The following is a 20,639-nucleotide window of genomic DNA, read 5'->3' on the forward strand; positions in this document are numbered from 1 at the left end:
CAGGGTTATCCCTAGTCCCTTTTTTGAACAGGGGCACGACATTCGCCACTCTCCAATCCCCTGGTACCACCCCTGTTGACAGTGAGGACGAAAAGATCATTGCCAACGGCTCTGCAATTTCATCTCTTGCTTCCCATAGAATCCTTGGATATATCCAGTCAGGCCCGGGGGATTTGTCTATCCTCAAGTTTTTCAAAATGCCCAACACATCTTCCTTCCTAACAAGTATTCCCTCGAGCTTACCAGTCTTTTTCACACTGTCCTCTCCAACAATATGGCCCCTCTCATTTCTAAATACAGAAGAAAGTACTCGTTCAAGACCTCTCCTATCTCTTCAGACTCAAAACACAATCTCCCGTTACTGTCCTTGATCGGACCTACCCTCGCTCTAGTCATTCTCATATTTCTCACGTGTAAAAGGCTTTGGGGTTTTCCTTGATCCTACCCGCCAAAGATTGTTCATGCCCTCTCTTAGCTCTCCTAATCCCTTTCTTCAGTTCCCTCCTGGCTATCTTGTATCCCTCCAGCGCCCTGTCTGAACCTTGTTTCCTCAGCCTTACATAAGTCTCCTTTTTCCTCTTAACAAGACATTCAACCTCTCTTGTCAACCATGGTTCCCTCACTCGACCATCTCTTCCCTGCCTGACAGGGACATACATATCAAGGACACGTAGCACCTGTTCCTTGAACAAGTTCCACATTTCACTTGTGTCCTTCCCTGACAGCCGATGTTCCCAACTTATGCACTTCAAATTCTTGTCTGACAACATTGTATTTACCGTTCCCCCAATCGTAAACCTTGCCCTGTTAACAGTACTAACCACTGTGCTACCGTGCTGCCCACAATGTTCTTCCATGTGACTATTCTAATGTTCCTTTAGTTTGGTCTGATTCTTTGGCTGAATTTGTGGAAAAGAAATGTTTTGATCCACAACATTTATATTTAATAAGCACCTTGGAAAATGAAGAAACTATACCATTTAATGTCGACCGGATGTTGCCTTGTTAAAGGAGGAAGGGATGGCACAGTGGTACAGTGGTTAGCACTGCTGCCTCACAGCGCCAGGGATCCGGGTTCAATTCCAGCCTCGGGTGACTGTGTGGAGTTTTCTTCGCGTGGGTTTCCTCTGGGTGTTCTGATTTCCTCCGGGTGCTCCGATTTCCTCCCACAGTCCAGAAATGTACATGTTAGCTGGATTGCCTATGTTAAATTGCACCTTAGTGTATAGTGATGTGCAGGTTAGGTGGGGTTACGGGGATGTTGCGCCGACCTGTGAAACCACTCTAAAGCCCAACTACACTATTCCCTTATCGTCCATATGTCTATCCAATGACCATTTGAATGCCCTTAGTGTTGGCGAGTCCACTACTGTTGCAGGCAGGACATTCCACTCCCTTACTACTCTCTGAGTAAAGAACCTACCTCTGACATTTGTCTTATATCTATCTCCCCTCAATTTAAAGCTATGTCCCCTCGTGCTAGACATCACCATCCGAGGAAAAAGGCTCTCACTGTCCACCCTATCCAATCCTCTATCATCTTGTATGCCTCAATTAAGTCACCTCTTAAACTTCTTCTCTCTAACGAAAACAGCCTCAAGTCCCTCAGCCTTTCCTCATAAGATCTTCCCTCCATACCAGGCAACATTCTGGTAAATCTCCTCTGCACCCTTTCCAATGCTTCCACATCCTTCCTATAATGCGGCGACCAGAATTGCACGCAATACTCCAAAGGCGGCCGCACCAGAGTTTTGTACAGCTGCAACATGACCTCATGGCTCCGAAACTCAATCCCTCTACCAATAAAAGCTAACACACCGTACGCCTTCTTAACAACCCTCTCAACTTGTGTGGCAACTTTCAGGGATCTATGTACATGGACACCGAGATCTCTCTGCTCATCCACTTTTCTGCATTAAACTCCATTTGCCACCTCTCAGCCCAGCGCTGCAGCTTATCTATGTCCCTCTGTAACTTGTAACATCCTTCCGCACTGTCCACAACTCCACCGACTTTAGTGTCATCTGCAAATTTACTCACCCATCCTGCTACGCCCTCCTCCAGATCATTTATAAAAATGACAAACAGCAGTGGCCCCAAAACAGCTCCTTGTGGTACACCACTAGTAACTAGACTCCAGTCAGAACATTTCCCATCAACCACCACCCTTTGTCTTCTTCCAGCTATCCAACTTCTGATCCAAACTGCTAAATCACCCTGAATCCCATGCCTCCGTATTTTCTGTAGTAGCCTACCGTGGGGAACCTTATCAAACGCTTTACTGAAATCCATATACACCACATCAACTGCTTTATCCTCATCCACCTGTTTGGTCACCTTCTCAAAGAACTCAATAAGGTTTGTGAGGCACGACCTACCGTGTTGACTATCTCACAAAACCGTGTTGACTATCTGTAATCAAATTATTCCTTTCCAGATGATTATACATCCTATCTCTTATAAACCTTTCCAAGATTTTGCCCACAACAGAAGTAAGGCTCACTGGTCTATCGTTACCGGGGTTGTCTCTACTCCCCTTCTTGAACAAGGGGACAACATTCGCTATCCTCCAGTCTTCTGGCACTATTCCTGTAGACAAAGATGACTTAAAGATCAAAGCCAAAGGCTCAGCAATCTCCTCCCTAGCTTCCCAGAGAATCCTAGGATAAATCCCATCCGGCCCAGGGGACTTATCTATTTTCACACTTTCCAGAATTGCTAACACCTCCTCCTTGTGAACCTCAAGCCCTTCTAGTCTCGTGGCCTGAATCTCAGTATTCTCATCGACAACATTGTCTTTTTCCTGTGTGAATACTGATGAAAACTGATTGGAGACAAAGAAGAGAACTGGTGTGTGGACGAACAGGACATGAGCATGATTCTTAATGAATACTTTGTATTGGTTTTCAGAAAAGAGGGTATGATGTAGACATTGTTGGTACAGAGGATGGATATGAAATATTGGATTGAATAAACATTTTGAGAGGGGAAATATGGACTAGTTGAGTAAAGACCCCTGACTGGTCAATTTTATTAAATGTTTTGAGAAATATACAGGATGATGAACAAGGAGGGTAGCACAAGTAATGTAGTCTACATGAAGGTTTTGATGCAATTCTACATGCTTAATTAGTTGGTTTAGGGGCAGCACAGTGGCACGGTGGTTAACACTACTGCCTCACAGGGCCAGGGACCTGAGTTCAATTCCAGCCATGGATGACTGCCTGTGTGGAGTCTGCACGTTCTCCCCGTGTCTGCATGGGTTTCTCCGGCTGCTCCGGTTTCCTCCCACTGTCCAGAAATGTGCAGGTTGGGTGGATTGGCCATGCTAAATTGCCCCTTCGTGTCCAAAAATGTTAGGCAGGGTTACTGGGATGGGATGGGTGCGTGGGCCAAGATATGGTGCTCTTCCAGAGGGCCAGTGCAGACGTAATTGGCCAAACGTCCTCCTTCTGTACTGCAGGGATTCTAAGAGTTCGTGAAGTAAAAGCTCTTGGGATCCAAGGGGAATTGACAAGTTTCTTCAGCGTTGTTGAAGTCTTCCACCGAAAACCTTGGCAACTGCCTCTGCTTCTCAATTTAAAATAAGATTTCACTGAAGGAATGAGTCAAGCTTTAGAAATCTGTAGTTAATCTATGCTCAGCTTGTTCTCTGTTTATTTCTTGTACGTTGTCCATGAGTAAGCTGTACCTTGGCCATGCTCTGGACGATGACCCTGAATCCTCCAATCACCTGTCTTACGTGTCCAGCATCTTGACCACTAATAGGAGCTAATAGTCAGCAAGGATTTAGCCAATTTTGTTTCTTTTATCGATGCAGGAGTTGATTGCAACACAGAACTTCTTTTTCTTGAAATAAATGTCCTCTGCCAAGTAAACATTCTGTGTGGATGGCGCCGAGTGTCTGGGGGACAATAACCAACAATGGACCTCAGTTAGTTTTGTAATTTCTGCGTATTCCCCATACCCAGTACAGACAACATAAAGGGTTTAGAATGTCTAAATCACATTCCCAGAGGTACATCGATTTCACATTGGTGACCAGAAAATATAAAGGTCAGAATCTTCCAGTCCATCATCAGCGGGAAGCTTGATCTGCTTATTGTCTGAAATGTTAAACACTTCGACCAGTTTGTATTAATAACTCGCTTACCCAGGTGCCCTCACTCATGTGACGAACAAAATTTGTGCTTCAACCTGATTTTATTACAGAATCTTATGATCCAAACTCTATTCACAAAACAACTCTAAATCCTTAAGCAGACGTATCGTATTGTACTGTCCACCTGAGACTCTGATACTGCCCATCCAGTTAAGCTTGACCAGGCTGCTCCACCAGGTATAACTCTTCCCTGAGCTCTGCTGATTATATTGGCCTTGCCTCTGAACTCTGGGTCTCTTCACAAAAGTTGTTATCATCTGCCCTCTTCTGTCATCATCGTTCTTTTCTTCGCTGGGGTGTAGTCTTCACTCGGGGTGGAGTCTTCACTGGGCTGGAGTCTTCGCTGGGCTGGAGTCTTCGCTGGGCTGGAGTCTTCACTGGGCTGGAATCTTCACTGGGCTGGAGTCTTCACTGGGCTGGAATCTTCACTGGGCTGGATTCTTCACTGGGCTGGAATCTTCACTGGGCTGGAGTCTTCGCTGACCTGCAGAGACCCCCCCGCTCACCGGCAGAGACCCCCCCACTCACCGGCAGAGGACTCCACTGCCCATTGGCAGAGACCCCCCTGCTCACCAGCAGAGACCCTCACTGCTCACCAGCAGAGACCCTCTGCTCACCGGCAGAGACCCCCCCTCACAGGCAGAGACCCCCTGCTCACCGGCATAGACCCCCCCCTCACCGGCAGAGACCCCCTGCTCACCGGCAGAGACCCCCTGCTCACCGGCAGAGACCCCCTGCTCACGGACAGAGACCCCCTTGCTCACCGGCAGAGACCCCCCTCACCAGCAGAGACCCCCTGCTCACCGGCAGAGACCCCCTGCTCACCGGCAGAGACCCCCTGCTCATGGACAGAGACCCCCTTGCTCACCGGCAGAGACCCCCCCCCTCACAGGCAGAGACCCCCTGCTCACCGGCATAGACCCCCTCGCTTACCGGCAGAGGTCTCCCCTGCTCACCGGCAGAGACCCCCCTCTCACCGGCAGAGACCCCCTGCTCACCGGCAGAGAACCCCCCCTCACCGACAGAGACCCCACCACTCACCGGCAGAGACCCCCTCGCTTACCGGCAGAGGTCTCCCCTGCTCACCGGCAGAGACCCCCCTCTCACCGGCAGAGACCCCATGCTCACCGGCAGAAACCCCCCCACTCACCGGCAGGGGTCTCCCCCCCTCACCGGCAGAGACCCACCCACTCACCGGCAGAGACCCACCCACTCACCGGCAGAGACCCCTTGCTCACCGGCAGAGGTCTCCACTGCTCACCGGCAGAGACCACCAGCTCACCGGCAGAGACCCCATGCTCACCGGCAGAGACCAACCCCCGCTCACCAGCAGAGACCCACCCACTCACCGGCAGAGACCCCCTGCTCACCGGCAGAGACTCCCCCACTCACCAGCAGGGACATCCCCCCCCCCCGCTCACCGGCAGAGACCCCCCTGCTCACCAGCAGAGACCCCCCCCACTCACCGGAGAGACCCCCCTGCTCACCGGCAGAGACCCCCCTGCTCACCGGCAGAGACCACCCTCTCACCAGCAGAGACCCCCTGCTCACAGGCAGAGACCCCTCTCTCACCGGCAGAGACCCCCCCACTCACCGGCAGAGACCCCCCCACTCACCGGCAGAGACCCCCCCCACTCACCGGCAGAGACCCGCATCTCACCGGCAGAGACCCCCCCTCACTCACCAGCAGAGGACTCCACTGCTCACCGGCAGAGACCCCCTGCTCACCGGCAGAGACCCCCTGCTCACCGGCAGAGACCCCCTGCTCACCGGCAGAGACCCCCTGCTCACCGGCAGAGACCCCCTGCTCACCAGCAGAGACCCCCTGCTCACCGGCAGAGACCCCCTGCTCACCGGCAGAGACCCCCCTGCTCACCGGCAGAGACCCTCCCCCCACTCACAGGCAGAGACCCCACCGCTCACCGGCAGAGACCCCCTGCTCACGGGCAGAGACCGCCCCTGCTCACCGGCAGAGACCCCCCCTCACCAGCAGAGACCCCCACTGCTCACCGGCAGAGACCCCCTGCTCATGGGCAGAGACCCCCCTGCTCACCGGCAGAGACCCCCCTGCTCACCGGCAGAGACCCCCTCGCTTACCGGCAGAGACCCCACCACTCACCGGCAGAGACCCCCTCGCTTACCGGCAGAGACCCCCCCTGCTCACCGGCAGAGACCCCCCTCACCAGCAGAGACCCCCACTGCTCACCGGCAGAGATCCCCTGCTCATGGGCAGAGACCCCCCTGCTCACCGGCAGAGACCCCCCCCGCTCACCGGCAGAGACCCCACCACTCACCGGCAGAGACCCTCCTGCTCACTGGCAGAGACCCTCCTGCTCACCGGCAGAGACCCTCCTGCTCACCGGCAGAGACCCCCTGCTCACCGGCAGAGACCCCCTGCTCACCGGCAGAGACCCCCCTGCTCATGGGCAGAGACCCCCCTGCTCACCGGCAGAGACCCCCCCCCTCACCGACAGAGACCCCACCACTCACCGGCAGAGACCCCCTGCTCACCGGCAGAGACCCCCTGCTCACCGGCAGAGACCCCCTGCTCACCGGCAGAGACCCCCTGCTCACCAGCAGAGACCCCCTGCTCACCGGCAGAGACCCCCTGCTCACCGGCAGAGACCCCCCTGCTCACCGGCAGAGACCCTCCCCCCACTCACAGGCAGAGACCCCACCGCTCACCGGCAGAGACCCCCTGCTCACGGGCAGAGACCGCCCCTGCTCACCGGCAGAGACCCCCCCTCACCAGCAGAGACCCCCACTGCTCACCGGCAGAGACCCCCTGCTCATGGGCAGAGACCCCCCTGCTCACCGGCAGAGACCCCCCTGCTCACCGGCAGAGACCCCCTCGCTTACCGGCAGAGACCCCACCACTCACCGGCAGAGACCCCCTCGCTTACCGGCAGAGACCCCCCCTGCTCACCGGCAGAGACCCCCCTCACCAGCAGAGACCCCCACTGCTCACCGGCAGAGATCCCCTGCTCATGGGCAGAGACCCCCCTGCTCACCGGCAGAGACCCCCCCCGCTCACCGGCAGAGACCCCACCACTCACCGGCAGAGACCCTCCTGCTCACTGGCAGAGACCCTCCTGCTCACCGGCAGAGACCCTCCTGCTCACCGGCAGAGACCCCCTGCTCACCGGCAGAGACCCCCTGCTCACCGGCAGAGACCCCCCTGCTCATGGGCAGAGACCCCCCTGCTCACCGGCAGAGACCCCCCCCCTCACCGACAGAGACCCCACCACTCACCGGCAGAGACCCCCTCGCTTACGGCAGAGGACTCCACTGCCCATTGGCAGAGACCCCCCTGCTCACCGGCAGAGACCCTCACTGCTCACCAGCAGAGACCCTCTGCTCACCGGCAGAGAGCCCCCCTCACAGGCAGAGACCCCCTGCTCACCGGCATAGACCCCCCCCTCACCGGCAGAGACCCCCTGCTCACCGGCAGAGACCCCCTGCTCACCGGCAGAGACCCCCTGCTCACGGACAGAGACCCCCCTGCTCACCGGCAGAGACCCCCCTCACCAGCAGAGACCACCACTGCTCACCGGCAGAGACCCCCTGCTCATGGGCAGAGACCCCCCTGCTCACCGGCAGAGACCCCCCCCTCACCGACAGAGACCCCCCCCCTCACCGACAGAGACCCCACCACTCACCGGCAGAGACCCCCTCGCTTACCGGCAGAGGTCTCCCCTGCTCACCGGCAGAGACCCCCCTCTCACCGGCAGAGAGCCCATGCTCACCGGCAGAAACCCCCCCACTCACCGGCAGGGGTCTCCCCCCCTCACCGGCAGAGACCCACCCACTCACCGGCAGAGACCCCCTGCTCACCGGCAGAGACCCCCTTGCTCACCGGCAGAGGTCTCCGCTGCTCACCGGCAGAGACCACCAGCTCACCGGCAGAGACCCCATGCTCACCGGCAGAGACCAACCCCCGCTCACCAGCAGAGACCGACCCACTCACCGGCAGAGACCCCCTGCTCACCGGCAGAGACTCCCCCACTCACCAGCAGGGACACCCCCCCCCCCCCCCCGCTCACCGGCAGAGACCCCCCTGCTCACCAGCAGAGACCCCCCCACTCACCGGAGAGACCCCCCTGCTCACGGGCAGAGACCCCCTGCTCACCGGCAGAGACCCCCCTGCTCACAGGCAGAGACCCCCTGCTCACCGGCAGAGACCCCCCTGCTCACCGGCAGAGACCCCCCTGCTCACCGGCAGAGACCACCCTCTCACCAGCAGAGACCCCCCTGCTCACTGGCAGAGACCCCCCTGCTCACAGGCAGAGACCCCTCTCTCACCGGCAGAGACCCCTCTCTCACCGGCAGAGACCCCCCCACTCACCGGCAGAGACCCCCCCCACTCACCGGCAGAGACCCGCATCTCACCGGCAGAGACCCCCCACTCACCGGCAGAGACCCCCCCCACTCACCGGCAGAGACCCGCATCTCACCGGCAGAGACCCCCCCTCACTCACCAGCAGAGGACTCCACTGCTCACCGGCAGAGACCCCCCTGCTCACCGGCAGAGACCCCCCTGCTCACCGGCAGAGACCCCCCCTCACCAGCAGAGACCCCCACTGCTCACCGGCAGAGACCCCCTGCTCATGGGCAGAGACCCCCCTGCTCACCGGCAGAGACCCCCCCCGCTCACCGGCAGAGACCCCCTCGCTTACCGGCAGAGACCCCACCACTCACCGGCAGAGACCCCCTCGCTTACCGGCAGAGACCCCCCCTGCTCACCGGCAGAGACCCCCCCTCACCAGCAGAGACCCCCACTGCTCACCGGCAGAGACCCCCTGTTCATGGGCAGAGACCCCCCTGCTCACCGGCAGAGACCCCCCCGCTCACCGGCAGAGACCCCCCCGCTCACCGGCAGAGACCCCCCTGCTCACCGACAGAGACCCCACCACTCACCGGCAGAGACCCTCCTGCTCACCGGCAGAGACCCCCTGCTCACCGGCAGAGACCCCCTGCTCACCGGCAGAGACCCCCTCGCTTACCGGCAGAGACCCCCACTGCTCACCGGCAGAGACCCCCTGTTCATGGGCAGAGACCACCCTGCTCACCGGCAGAGACCCCCCTGCTCACCGGCAGAGACCCCCTTGCTCACCGGCAGAGACCCCACTCTCACCGGCAGAGACCCCCCACTCACCGGCTGAGACACCCCACTCACCGGCAGAGACCCCCCTGCTCACCGGCAGAGACCCCCCTGCTCACCGGCAGAGACCCCCCTGCTCACCGGCAGAGACCCCCCTGCTCACCGGCAGAGACCCCCTGCTCACCGGCAGAGACCCCACTCTCACCGGCAGAGACCCCCCACTCACCGGCAGAGACCCCCCACTCACCGGCAGAGACCCCTCTGCTCACCGGCAGAGACCCCCCTGCTCACCGGCAGAGACCCCCCTGCTCACCGGCAGAGACCCCCCTGCTCACCGGCAGAGACCCCCTGCTCACCGGCAGAGACCCCACTCTCACCGGCAGAGACCCGCTGCTCGCCGGCAGAGACCCCCTGCTCACCGGCAGAGACCCCCTGCTCACCGGCAGAGACCCTCCCCCCGCTCACAGGCAGAGACCCCACCGCTCACCGGCAGAGACCCCCCCTCACCAGCAGAGACCCCCACTGCTCACCGGCAGAGACCCCCTGCTCACGGGCAGAGACCCCCCTGCTCACCGGCAGAGACCCCCCCCTCACCGACAGAGACCCCACCACTCACCGGCAGAGACCCCCTCGCTTACCGGCAGAGACCCCCACTGCTCACCGGCAGAGACCCCCTGCTCACCGGCAGAGACCCCCTGCTCACCGGCAGAGACCCCCACTGCTCACCGGCAGAGACCCCCCTGCTCACCGGCAGAGACCCCCCTGCTCACCGGCAGAGACCCCACTCTCACCGGCAGAGACCCCCTGCTCATGGGCAGAGACCCCCCTGCTCACCGGCAGAGACCCCCCCGCTCACCGGCAGAGACCCCCCTGCTCATGGGCAGAGACCCCCCTGCTCACCGGCAGAGACCCCGCCCTCACCGACAGAGACCCCACCACTCACCGGCAGAGACCCCCTCGCTTACCGGCAGAGGTCTCCCCTGCTCACCGGCAGAGACCCCCTCTCACCGGCAGAGACCCCATGCTCACCGGCAGAGACCCCATGCTCACCGGCAGAGACCCCCCCACTCACCGGCAGGGGTCTCCCCCACTCACGGGCAGAGACCCACCCACTCACCGGCAGAGACCCCCTGCTCACCGGCAGAGACCCCCTGCTCACCGGCAGAGACCCCCCTGCTCACTGGCAGAGACCCCCTTGCTCACCGGCAGAGGTCTCCGCTGCTCACCGGCAGAGACCACCAGCTCACCGGCAGAGACCCCATGCTCACCGGCAGAGACCAAGCCCCGCTCACCAGCAGAGACCCCCCCGCTCATCGGCACAGACCCCCCTGCTCACCGGCAGAGACCCCCTGCTCACCGGCAGAGACTCCCCCACTCACCAGCAGGGACACCCCCCCCCCCCGCTCACCGGCAGAGACCCCCCTGCTCACCAGCAGAGACCCCCCCCACTCACCGGAGAGACCCCCCTGCTCACCGGCAGAGCCCCCCCTGCTCACCGGCAGAGACTCCCCTGCTCACCGGCAGAGACCCCCCTGCTCACCGGCAGAGACCCCCCTGCTCACCGGCAGAGACCCCCCTGCTCACCGGCAGAGACTCCCCTGCTCACCGGCAGAGACCACCCTGCTCACCGGCAGAGACCCCACTCTCACCGGCAGAGACCCCCTGCTCACCGGCAGAGACCCCCTGCTCACCGGCAGAGACCCCCCTGCTCACCGGCAGAGACCCCCCTGCTCACCGGCAGAGACCCCCCTGCTCACCGGCAGAGACCCCCCTGCTCACCGGCAGAGACCCCCCTGCTCACCGGCAGAGACCCCCCTGCTCACCGGCAGAGACCCCCTGCTCACCGGCAGAGACCCCCTGCTCACGGACAGAGACCCCCCTGCTCACCGGCAGAGACCCTCCCCCCGCTCACAGGCAGAGACCCCACCGCTCACCGGCAGAGACCCCCTGCTCACCGGCAGAGACCCCCTGCTCACGGGCAGACACCCCCCCTGCTCACCGGCAGAGACCCCCCTCACCAGCAGAGACCCCCACTGCTCACCGGCAGAGACCCCCTGCTCATGGGCAGAGAACCCCTGCTCACCGGCAGAGACCCCTGCTCACCGACAGAGACCCCCCCCTCACCGACAGAGACCCCACCACTCACCGGCAGAGACCCCCTCGCTTACCGGCAGAGGTCTCCCCTGCTCACCGGCAGAGACCCCCCTCTCACCGGCAGAGACCCCATGCTCACCGGCAGAGACCCCCTGCTCACCGGCAGAGACCCCCCTGCTCACTGGCAGAGACCCCCCTCTCACCGGCAGAGGTCTCCGCTGCTCACCGGCAGAGACCACCAGCTCACCGGCAGAGACCCCATGCTCACGGGCAGAGACCAACCCCCGCTCACCAGCAGAGACCCCCCCGCTCATCGGCACAGACCCCCCCACTCACCGGCAGGGGTGTCCCCCACTCACCGGCAGAGACCCCCCACTCACCGGCAGAGACCCACCCACTCACCGGCAGAGACCCCCTGCTCACCGGCAGAGACCCCCTGCTGACCGGCAGAGACCCCCCTGCTCACTGGCAGAGACCCCCCTCTCACCGGCAGAGGTCTCCGCTGCTCACCGGCAGAGACCACCAGCTCACCGGCAGAGACCCCATGCTCACCGGCAGAGACCAACCCCCGCTCACCAGCAGAGACCCCCCCGCTCATCGGCACAGACCCCCCTGCTCACCAGCAGGGACACTCCCCCCCCCCCCCCCCCCGCTCACCGGCAGAGACCCCCCTGCTCACCAGCAGAGACCCACCCACTCACCGGAGAGACCCCCCTGCTCACGGGCAGAGACCCCCCTGCTCACGGGCAGAGACCCCCCTGCTCACCGGCAGAGACCCCCCTGCTCACCGGCAGAGACCCCCCTGCTCACCGGCAGAGACCCCCCTGCTCACCGGCAGAGACCCCACTGCTCACCGGTAGAGACCCCCCTGCTCACCGGCAGAGACCCCCTGCTCACCGGCAGAGACCCCCTGCTCACCGGCAGAGACCCCCCTGCTCACCGGCAGAGACCCCCCTCTCACCGGCAGAGACCCCCCACTCACCGGCAGAGACCTCCCTGCTCACCGGCAGAGACCCCCCTGCTCACCGGCTGAGACCCCCCTGCTCACCGGCAGAGACCCCACTCTCACCGGCAGAGACCCCCTGCTCACCGGCTGGGACCCCCCTGCTCACCGGCAGAGACCCCACTCTCACCGGCAGAGACTCCCCTGCTCACCGGCAGAGACCCCCCACTCACCGGCAGAGACCCCCCTGCTCACCGGCAGAGACCCCCCTGCTCACCGGCAGAGACCCCCCTGCTCACCGGCAGAGACCCCCTGCTCATCGGCAGAGACCCCCCTGCTCACCGGCAGAGACCCCCCTGCTCACCGGCAGAGACCCCCCCTCACCAGCAGAGACCCCCTGCTCACCGGCAGAGACCCTCCCCCCGCTCACAGGCAGAGACCCCACCGCTCACCGGCAGAGACCCCCTGCTCACGGGCAGAGACCCCCCCTGCTCACCGGCAGAGACCCCCCCTCACCAGCAGAGACCCCCTGCTCACCGGCAGAGACCCTCCCCCCGCTCACAGGCAGAGACCCCCCTGCTCACCGGCAGAGACCACCCCCTCACCGACAGAGACCCCACCACTCACCGGCAGAGACCCCCTCGATTACCGGCAGAGGTCTCCCCTGCTCACCGGCAGAGACCCCCTTCTCACCGGCAGAGACCCCATGCTCACCGGCAGAGACCCCCCCCACTCACCGGCAGGGGTCTCCCCCACTCACCGGCAGAGACCCACCCACTCACCGGCAGAGACCCCCTGCTCACCGGCAGAGACCCCCTTGCTCACCGGCAGAGACCCCCTTGCTCACCGGCAGAGACCCCCCTGCTCACCGGCAGAGACCCCACTCTCACCGGCAGAGACCCCCTTGCTCACCGGCAGAGACCCCCCTGCTCACCGGCAGAGGTCTCCGCTGCTCACCGGCAGAGACCACCAGCTCACCGGCAGAGACCCCATGCTCACCGGCAGAGACCAACCCCCGCTCACCAGCAGAGACCCACCCACTCACCGGCAGAGACCCCCCGCTCACCGGCAGAGACCCCCCTGCTCACCGGCAGAGACCCCCCTGCTCACCGGCAGAGACCCCACTCTCACCGGCGGAGACCCCCATCTCACCGGCAGAGACCCCCCTGCTCACCGGCAGAGACCCCCCCCCTCACTCACCGGCAGAGGACTCCACTGCTCACCGGCAGAGACCCCCCTGCTCACCGGCAGAGACCCCTGCTCACCGGCAGAGACCCCACTGCTCACCGGCAGAGACCCCCCTGCTCACCGGCGGAGACCCCCTGCTCACCGGCAGAGATCCCCTGCTCACCGGCAGAGACCCCCCTGCTCACCGGCAGAGACCCCTGCTCACCGGCAGAGACCCCACTGCTCACCGGCAGAGACCCCCTGCTCACCGGCAGAGACCCCCCTGCTCACCGGCAGAGACCCCTCTCTCACCGGCAGAGACCCCCCACTCACCGGCAGAGACCCCCCCCCACTCACCGGCAGAGACCCCCATCTCACCGGCAGAGACCCCCCACTCACCGGCAGAGACCCCCCCCCCCCCCATCTCACCGGCAGAGACCCCCATCTCACCGGCAGAGACCCCCCACTCACCGGCAGAGACCCCCCCCCCATCTCACCGGCAGAGACCCCCCACTCACCGGCAGAGACCCCCCCCTCACTCACCGGCAGAGGACTCCACTGCTCACCGGCAGAGACCCCCCTGCTCACCGGCAGAGACCCCCTGCTCACCGGCAGAGACCCCACTGCTCACCGGCAGAGACCCGCCTGCTCACCGGCAGAGACCCCCTGCTCACCGGCAGAGACCCCCTGCTCACCGGCAGAGACCCCCCTGCTCACCGGCAGAGACCCCCCTGCTCACCGGCAGAGACCCCCCTGCTCACCGACAGAGGCCCCCCTGCTCACCGGCAGAGACCCCCCTGCTCACCGGCAGAGACCCCTGCTCACCGGCAGAGACCCCCCTGCTCACCGGCAGAGACCCCTGCTCACCGACAGAGACCCCACTGCTCACCGGCAGAGACCCCCTGCTCACCGGCAGAGACCCCCTGCTCACCGGCAGAGACCCCCCTCTCACCGGCAGAGACCCCCCTGCTCACCGGCAGAGACCCCCCTGCTCACCGGCAGAGACCCCCCCTGCTCACCGGCAGAGACCCCACTCTCACCGGCAGAGACCCCCCTGCTCACCGGCAGAGACCCCCCTGCTCACCGGCAGAGACCCCCTGCTCACCGGCAGAGACCCCACTGCTCACCGGCAGAGACCCCCTGCTCACCGGCAGAGACCCCCCTCTCACCGGCAGAGACCCCACTCTCACCGGCAGAGACCCCCATCTCACCGGCAGAGACCCCTCTCTCACCGGCAGAGACCCCCCCACTCACCGGCAGAGACCCCTCCACTCACCAGCAGAGACCCCCCCCCCCCATCTCACCGGCAGAGACCCCCCACTCACCGGCAGAGACCCCCCCCTCACTCACCGGCAGAGGACTCCACTGCTCACCGGCAGAGACCCCCCTGCTCACCGGCAGAGACCCCTGCTCACCGGCAGAGACCCCACTGCTCACCGGCAGAGACCCCCCTGCTCACCGGCAGAGACCCCCCTGCTCACCGGCAGAGACCCCTGCTCACCGGCAGAGACCCCACTGCTCACCGGCAGAGACCCCCTGCTCACCGGCAGAGACCCCCTGCTCACCGGCAGAGACCCCCCTGCTCACCGGCAGAGACCCCCCTGCTCACCGGCAGAGACCCCCCTGCTCACCGGCAGAGACCCCTGCTCACCGGCAGAGACCCCACTGCTCACCGGCAGAGACCCCCTGCTCACCGGCAGAGACCCCCCTCTCACCGGCAGAGACCCCCCTTCTCACCGGCAGAGACCCCCCTCTCACCGGCAGAGACCCCCTGCTCACCGGCAGAGACCCCCCTGCTCACCGGCAGAGACCCCCCTCTCACTGGCAGAGACCCCCCACTCACCGGCAGAGACCCCCTCACTCACCGGCAGAGACCCCCTCACTCACCGGCAGAGACCCCCCTGCTCGCCGGCAGAGACCCCCCTACTCACTGGCAAAGACCCCCCTGCTCACCGGCAGAGACCCCCTGCTCACCGGCAGAGACCCTCCTGCTCACCGGCAGAGACCCCCCCGCTCACCGGCAGAGACCCCCCGCTCACCGGCAGAGACCCCCTGCTCACCGGCAGAGACCCCCCCCCCCGCTCATCGGCAGAGACCCCCCTGCTCATCGGCAGAGATCCACCCTGCTCACCAGCAGAGACCCCCTGCTCACCGGCAGAGACCCCCCTGCTCACCGGCAGAGACCCCCCTGCTCACCGGCAGTGACCCCCCTGCTCACCGGCAGAGACCCCCCTGCTCACCGGCAAAGACCCCCCTGCTCATCGGCAGAGACCCCCCCTGCTCATCGGCAGAGACCCCCTGCTCACCGGCAGAGACCCTCCTGCTCACAGGCAGAGACCCCCCCGCTCACCGGCAGAGACCCCCCGCTCACCGGCAGAGACCCCCTGCTCACCGGCAGAGACCCCCCCCCCGCTCATCGGCAGAGACCCCCCCGCTCATCGGCAGAGATCCACCCTGCTCACCAGCAGAGACCCCCTGCTCACCAGCAGAGACCCCCTGCTCACCGGCAGAGACCCCCCTGCTCACAGGCAGAGACCCCCTGCTCACCGGTGCAGTGGTTAGCACTGCAGCCTGCGGCGCTGAGGTCCCAGGTGCGAACCTAGCTCTGAGTCACTGTCTGTGTGGAGTTTGCACATTCTCCCCGTGCCTGTGTGGGTTTCACTCCCACAACCCAAGGATGTGTAGGTTAGCTGGATTGGCCACGCAAAATTGCCCCTTAATTGGATAAAAATAATAATTGGGTACTCTAAATTTATTTTACAAAAAGACTCTGCAGTGATGGTGAGGAGCGATATGCTGATTAATTGTGGCACCACACCTCCACCACTTGTGGGAGGGTGTAATTACATAAGCATTTTCTATTTTAGGAATTTATAATTGAAAAAATTGACAGGAAATGTTTTCAGACATAGGATTGTTAATATATCACGCATGTATTTTGCACCACTTGTGAAAAGTATTTGGGTAAACATGATGACGGTCTTAGGATACTGTTGTAAAACCTTTGTCTGTTCTGTGTTTCCTTTTTAATTCTTGTTCTGGCTGCCTTTAATCTACAATCTTCTTGCTGGCTGCTGCAAACCGAAAACACCCCTGGTTTAATGGACGAGCCAGGACTTCCCCTTTAGGTTCTGTGGCAGACCCCATTATGTCAGTTTGATAGACATGGCAAACAACCAATCGGTGAAATTCTGAGCCATCCCCTGTTGTTGCTTGCAATCAGTGCAGCCATTCAGAATCTTCCAGAAGAAAGGTGGGGCATGTGAAGAACTCCACTTTGTCCTGAGTTCTGTGAAGAGATTCAGCCTGGAAGCAGCTGAAAGGCACTCTCTCTCTTTACCAGGCAATTTAAAAGAGGAGCACATTATACTTCCAAAAACATTTTTTTAAATGTTTGATGGACGCATTTTTTCCTCTTTTTTTTTCTTTTTACCCCTCATATTAACCTGGTTCTCTCTTTTCTAGAAATAACAGGTCCAATTATACTGCAGTCATATTATTCAATCGGAAACTATAAGAAGAACTCCAAATACGAGATGAGTATTCAGACAGGGGATACTGTCGAGATTGTGGAGAAAAGTGAAAATGGTAAGAAGGTTCATTTCCTCTGAGATACATAAATGTTATCTAACTATCCTTCACAGAAAGAAGACTCTATTTACTTTGGTCATGTATTTATAGGGGAAGATAGTCCTGACACTCTCTCCAGGTCTGGGCTGCAAGGTCAGGACAAAGATGAATGGAGGCCTTTTTGACAATATCTCCATATGCTTTAGACTACCACAGGATTTAAGGGGCTTCTCTGTAAAGAGCTGAGCAGAGCCTGAGCCTAAAATGATAACGTAGTCAATGCATGTTGGGTGCCAGAATGTTACGTGATCCCATCTCCCCATCAGGTCAGTTTGATACAGAGTCACAGAAGCAGCACGGTAGCATAGTGGTCAGCACACTTGCTTCACAGCTCCAGGGTCCCGGGTTCAATTCCAGCCTTGGGTCACTGTCTGTTTGGAGTTTGCACATTCTTCCTGTGTCTGTGTGGATTTCCCCCGGGTGCTCTGGTTTCCTCCCACAGTCCAAAAGTGTGCAGGTTAGGTGGATTGGCCATGATAAATTGACCCTTAGTATCCAGGGATGTGCAGGTTAGGTGGGGTTACGGGGAGTGGGCCTAGGCAGAGTGCTCTCTCAGAGGATTGATGCAGAAGGAGTTAGATGTAGCCCTTAGGGCTAAAGGGATCAACGGATATGGGGGGAAGGCGGGAATAGGTTACTGAGTTGGATGATCAGCCATGATCATAATGAATGTGAGGCAGGCCCGATGGGCCGAATGGCCTCCTCCTGCTCATATTTTCTACGTTTTCTTTTCTATGACCTGCTGTTTATATAACATGTATACTCCTGATTGTGTACACCATTTCAATCTGGATCATAATGTTTGCTGCCACAGCTGCCTTCCAGAATTTCAACACAATTGAATGTGAATTCTGATCTGTTTTGAGTTTGGGACTTTCTCAAATATTTCGCAAACCTGAATAGTAATTGTAGTTTATCAATTGTTTAATTTTAGAATTAATGCCCAAGTTTATTTTAACAATTAAAGAGGCAATATTTGTATTTCTTTACAGGTTGGTGGTTTTGCCAAATGGAAGGTAAGCGTGGCTGGCTGCCAGCTTCCTTCCTCGAACCCCTTCAAAGCCCAGATGAGAGTGAGGAGCAAGAACCCAATTATGAAGGTGAGTGTCCTGAGCCTCTGCAGGAAGGCCTCCATTTAATTTTCCCAATCCTAGTTCTGGAGCTCCATAGCCTGAAGTGATACCACCAATTGCTTGCTGCTTTTCCATTAGCGAGGAGCTTCCTCAGAGATGCCCACCCTCAATGTCTGTAACTGTGCTGAAGCACAGCGGAAATCTGGCTAATGAAATAACCGAGATTTCTAAATTCTCCAGCATCCTAAAGCCGTAATGGCGCATAGAGCAGGCATAAAGACCTCCATACTGCCTTGGTTCAAACATGGACAAAGAGCTGAATTCAAGAGGTGAGATGAGAGTGACTGCCCTTCACATCAAAGTAACATCTGACCCAGGCTGGTGTCAAGGAACCCTTGCAAAATTCCTGGTATCACCCCTGAATAGCCTAGCATTAATTTTATTTTTATCCCCTTGTTTTGATTTCCACCAAGGGGAAATATTTACCCTCTAGCTAGCCGACCAATGCCTGTTATCACCTTAAACACATCAATTACATCCCTTGACCATGTGTGACATCATATCTGGCAGAATTGAAGTCAGTGGGAATCAGGGGGGAAACTCTCCGCTGGTTGGAGTCTACCCAACGCAAAGGACGATGGTTGTGGTGGTTGGAGGTCAATCATCTCACCTCCAGACATCACTGCATGAGTTCCTCAGGGTAGTGTCCTAGGCCCAGCCATCTTCGGCTGCTTCATCAATGACCTTCCCTCCATCATCAGATCAGAAGTGGGGATGTTTGCGGATGATTACACAATGTTCAGCACCATTCGCAACTATTCAGATAATGAAGCAGTCCCTGTCCAAAGTTACAATCGCACCACACAAGCGCCAGGCAATGACCACCTTCTACAAGAGAGGATCTAACCACCACAATCAACATCCTGGGGGCAACCATTAATCAGAAACTGAACTGGACTAGCCACATTGATACTGTGGCTACCAGAGCAGGTCAAAGGTTAGGAATCCTACGGCGAGTAACTCACCTCCTGACCCTTCCCAAAGCCTGTCCACCATCTACAAGGCACATGACAGGAATGTGACGGAATATTCCCCATTTGCCTGGATGAGTGCAGCTCCAACAACACTCGAGAGGCTCGACACCATCCAGGATAAAGCAACCCGCTTGATTCTCCTCCTTCCACAAATATTCAAACCGTCCACCACCGACGAACAGTGAAAGCCATGTGCACCATCTACAAGATGCACTGCAGAAACTCGCCAAAGTTCCTTATGTCGTGTTGTGTGTTATGGCCACAGTATAGATGCACACAGAACATCTAGTTCTTTGAATAGTAAGATAGTTTATTAACAAAGTGAACACATGGAAAGATAACTAACAAACTAAAATACAAACGGTAATGAATATGTGAATTCTCCTGGAGCTACTTCTCATGCGACTGTCCTCTAGTATGACTTACTACCAACTGCTGGATGTCTGGCGTCAGATGGTGGATCTCTATCGTCTCCCGCTGGTCAGAGGTCATATCGATCCAACTGTATATACATATTGCTATGCATATCACCATACCTTAGACAGCATCTTCCAAATCCAGGACCACTTCCATCTAGAAGGACAAAAGTAGCAGATATCTGGGAACCCCAACACCTGGAGGTGCCCCTCCAAGTCACAAACCATCCTGACTTGGAAATATATCGCCGTTCCTTCACTGTCGCTGGGGCAAGATCCTGGAACTCCCTCCCTAACAGCACTGTGGGTGTACCTACACCTCAGGGACTGCAGCGGTTTAAGAAGGCCACTCACCACCACCTTCTAAAGAGCAACTAGGGATGGGGCATTAATGCCGGCCTAACCAGCGATGCCCGCATCCCGTAAATTAATTTTTAAAATGCAGGAAATCCTGCAGAACATTTAGGATTGGCTGATAAGTGGCACAAGATGTTTCTCAGTTCAAACAGGTTTTAAAGCTCTGATCCAATGAGATTACACGCAATTGATTGTTGGCCATCAAAGATCTTTACCACTCTTTTGTCGTGAAATATGTTATAAATATGAAATAGAGTTACAAGGAGCTTGTGCCCCAAAATCATCCATTGACAGGTCAAGTCTGTGTTGATTGCCGGTTTCTGCGATTGACCAGAATGTCTTTTTAAAAAACTGTTTTGCGTGAACATTTTTTAATATATAAGTACAAAAGTGCAAAACAAATGAACATCCAACCAGCATCCCCTCCGACCCCCCCACCCCCCCTCCCCCACGATCCAACTAACTGTTTTTGTTCCCTTGAAATATTCTATATTTGGGTTTTTCTTATTTTATTGCAAGCTTGACATGGCCAGATGTGGCCAAGATAGGTATTTACAATAATTTATAAGCATTATGGTTCAGGAAGTAATTTGCCACAAACCTGTCTCTTGCGGTCGTCTTCTCTTCTGCCTGTCCCAGGTTCTTCTTAGGGTGTATTCGTC

General features: G+C 58.9%; 1 protein-coding gene across 1 annotated transcript in view; it reads left to right on the forward strand.

Moving 5' to 3' along the window:
• The window catches only part of ncf1 (neutrophil cytosolic factor 1), a 260,991-nt gene that overhangs the window by 121,520 nt on the left and 118,832 nt on the right, over positions 1–20,639 (forward strand). The window contains exons 6-7 of the mRNA XM_072469128.1: positions 16,933–17,055; positions 18,090–18,197. Coding sequence (XP_072325229.1) covers positions 16,933–17,055; positions 18,090–18,197 — 231 coding nt within the window. The remainder of the gene's footprint in view (positions 1–16,932; positions 17,056–18,089; positions 18,198–20,639) is intronic.

The sequence above is a fragment of the Scyliorhinus torazame genome, chromosome 12 (genome assembly GCF_047496885.1).
Source record: "Scyliorhinus torazame isolate Kashiwa2021f chromosome 12, sScyTor2.1, whole genome shotgun sequence".
In the NCBI taxonomy this organism is placed as follows: domain Eukaryota; kingdom Metazoa; phylum Chordata; class Chondrichthyes; order Carcharhiniformes; family Scyliorhinidae; genus Scyliorhinus; species Scyliorhinus torazame.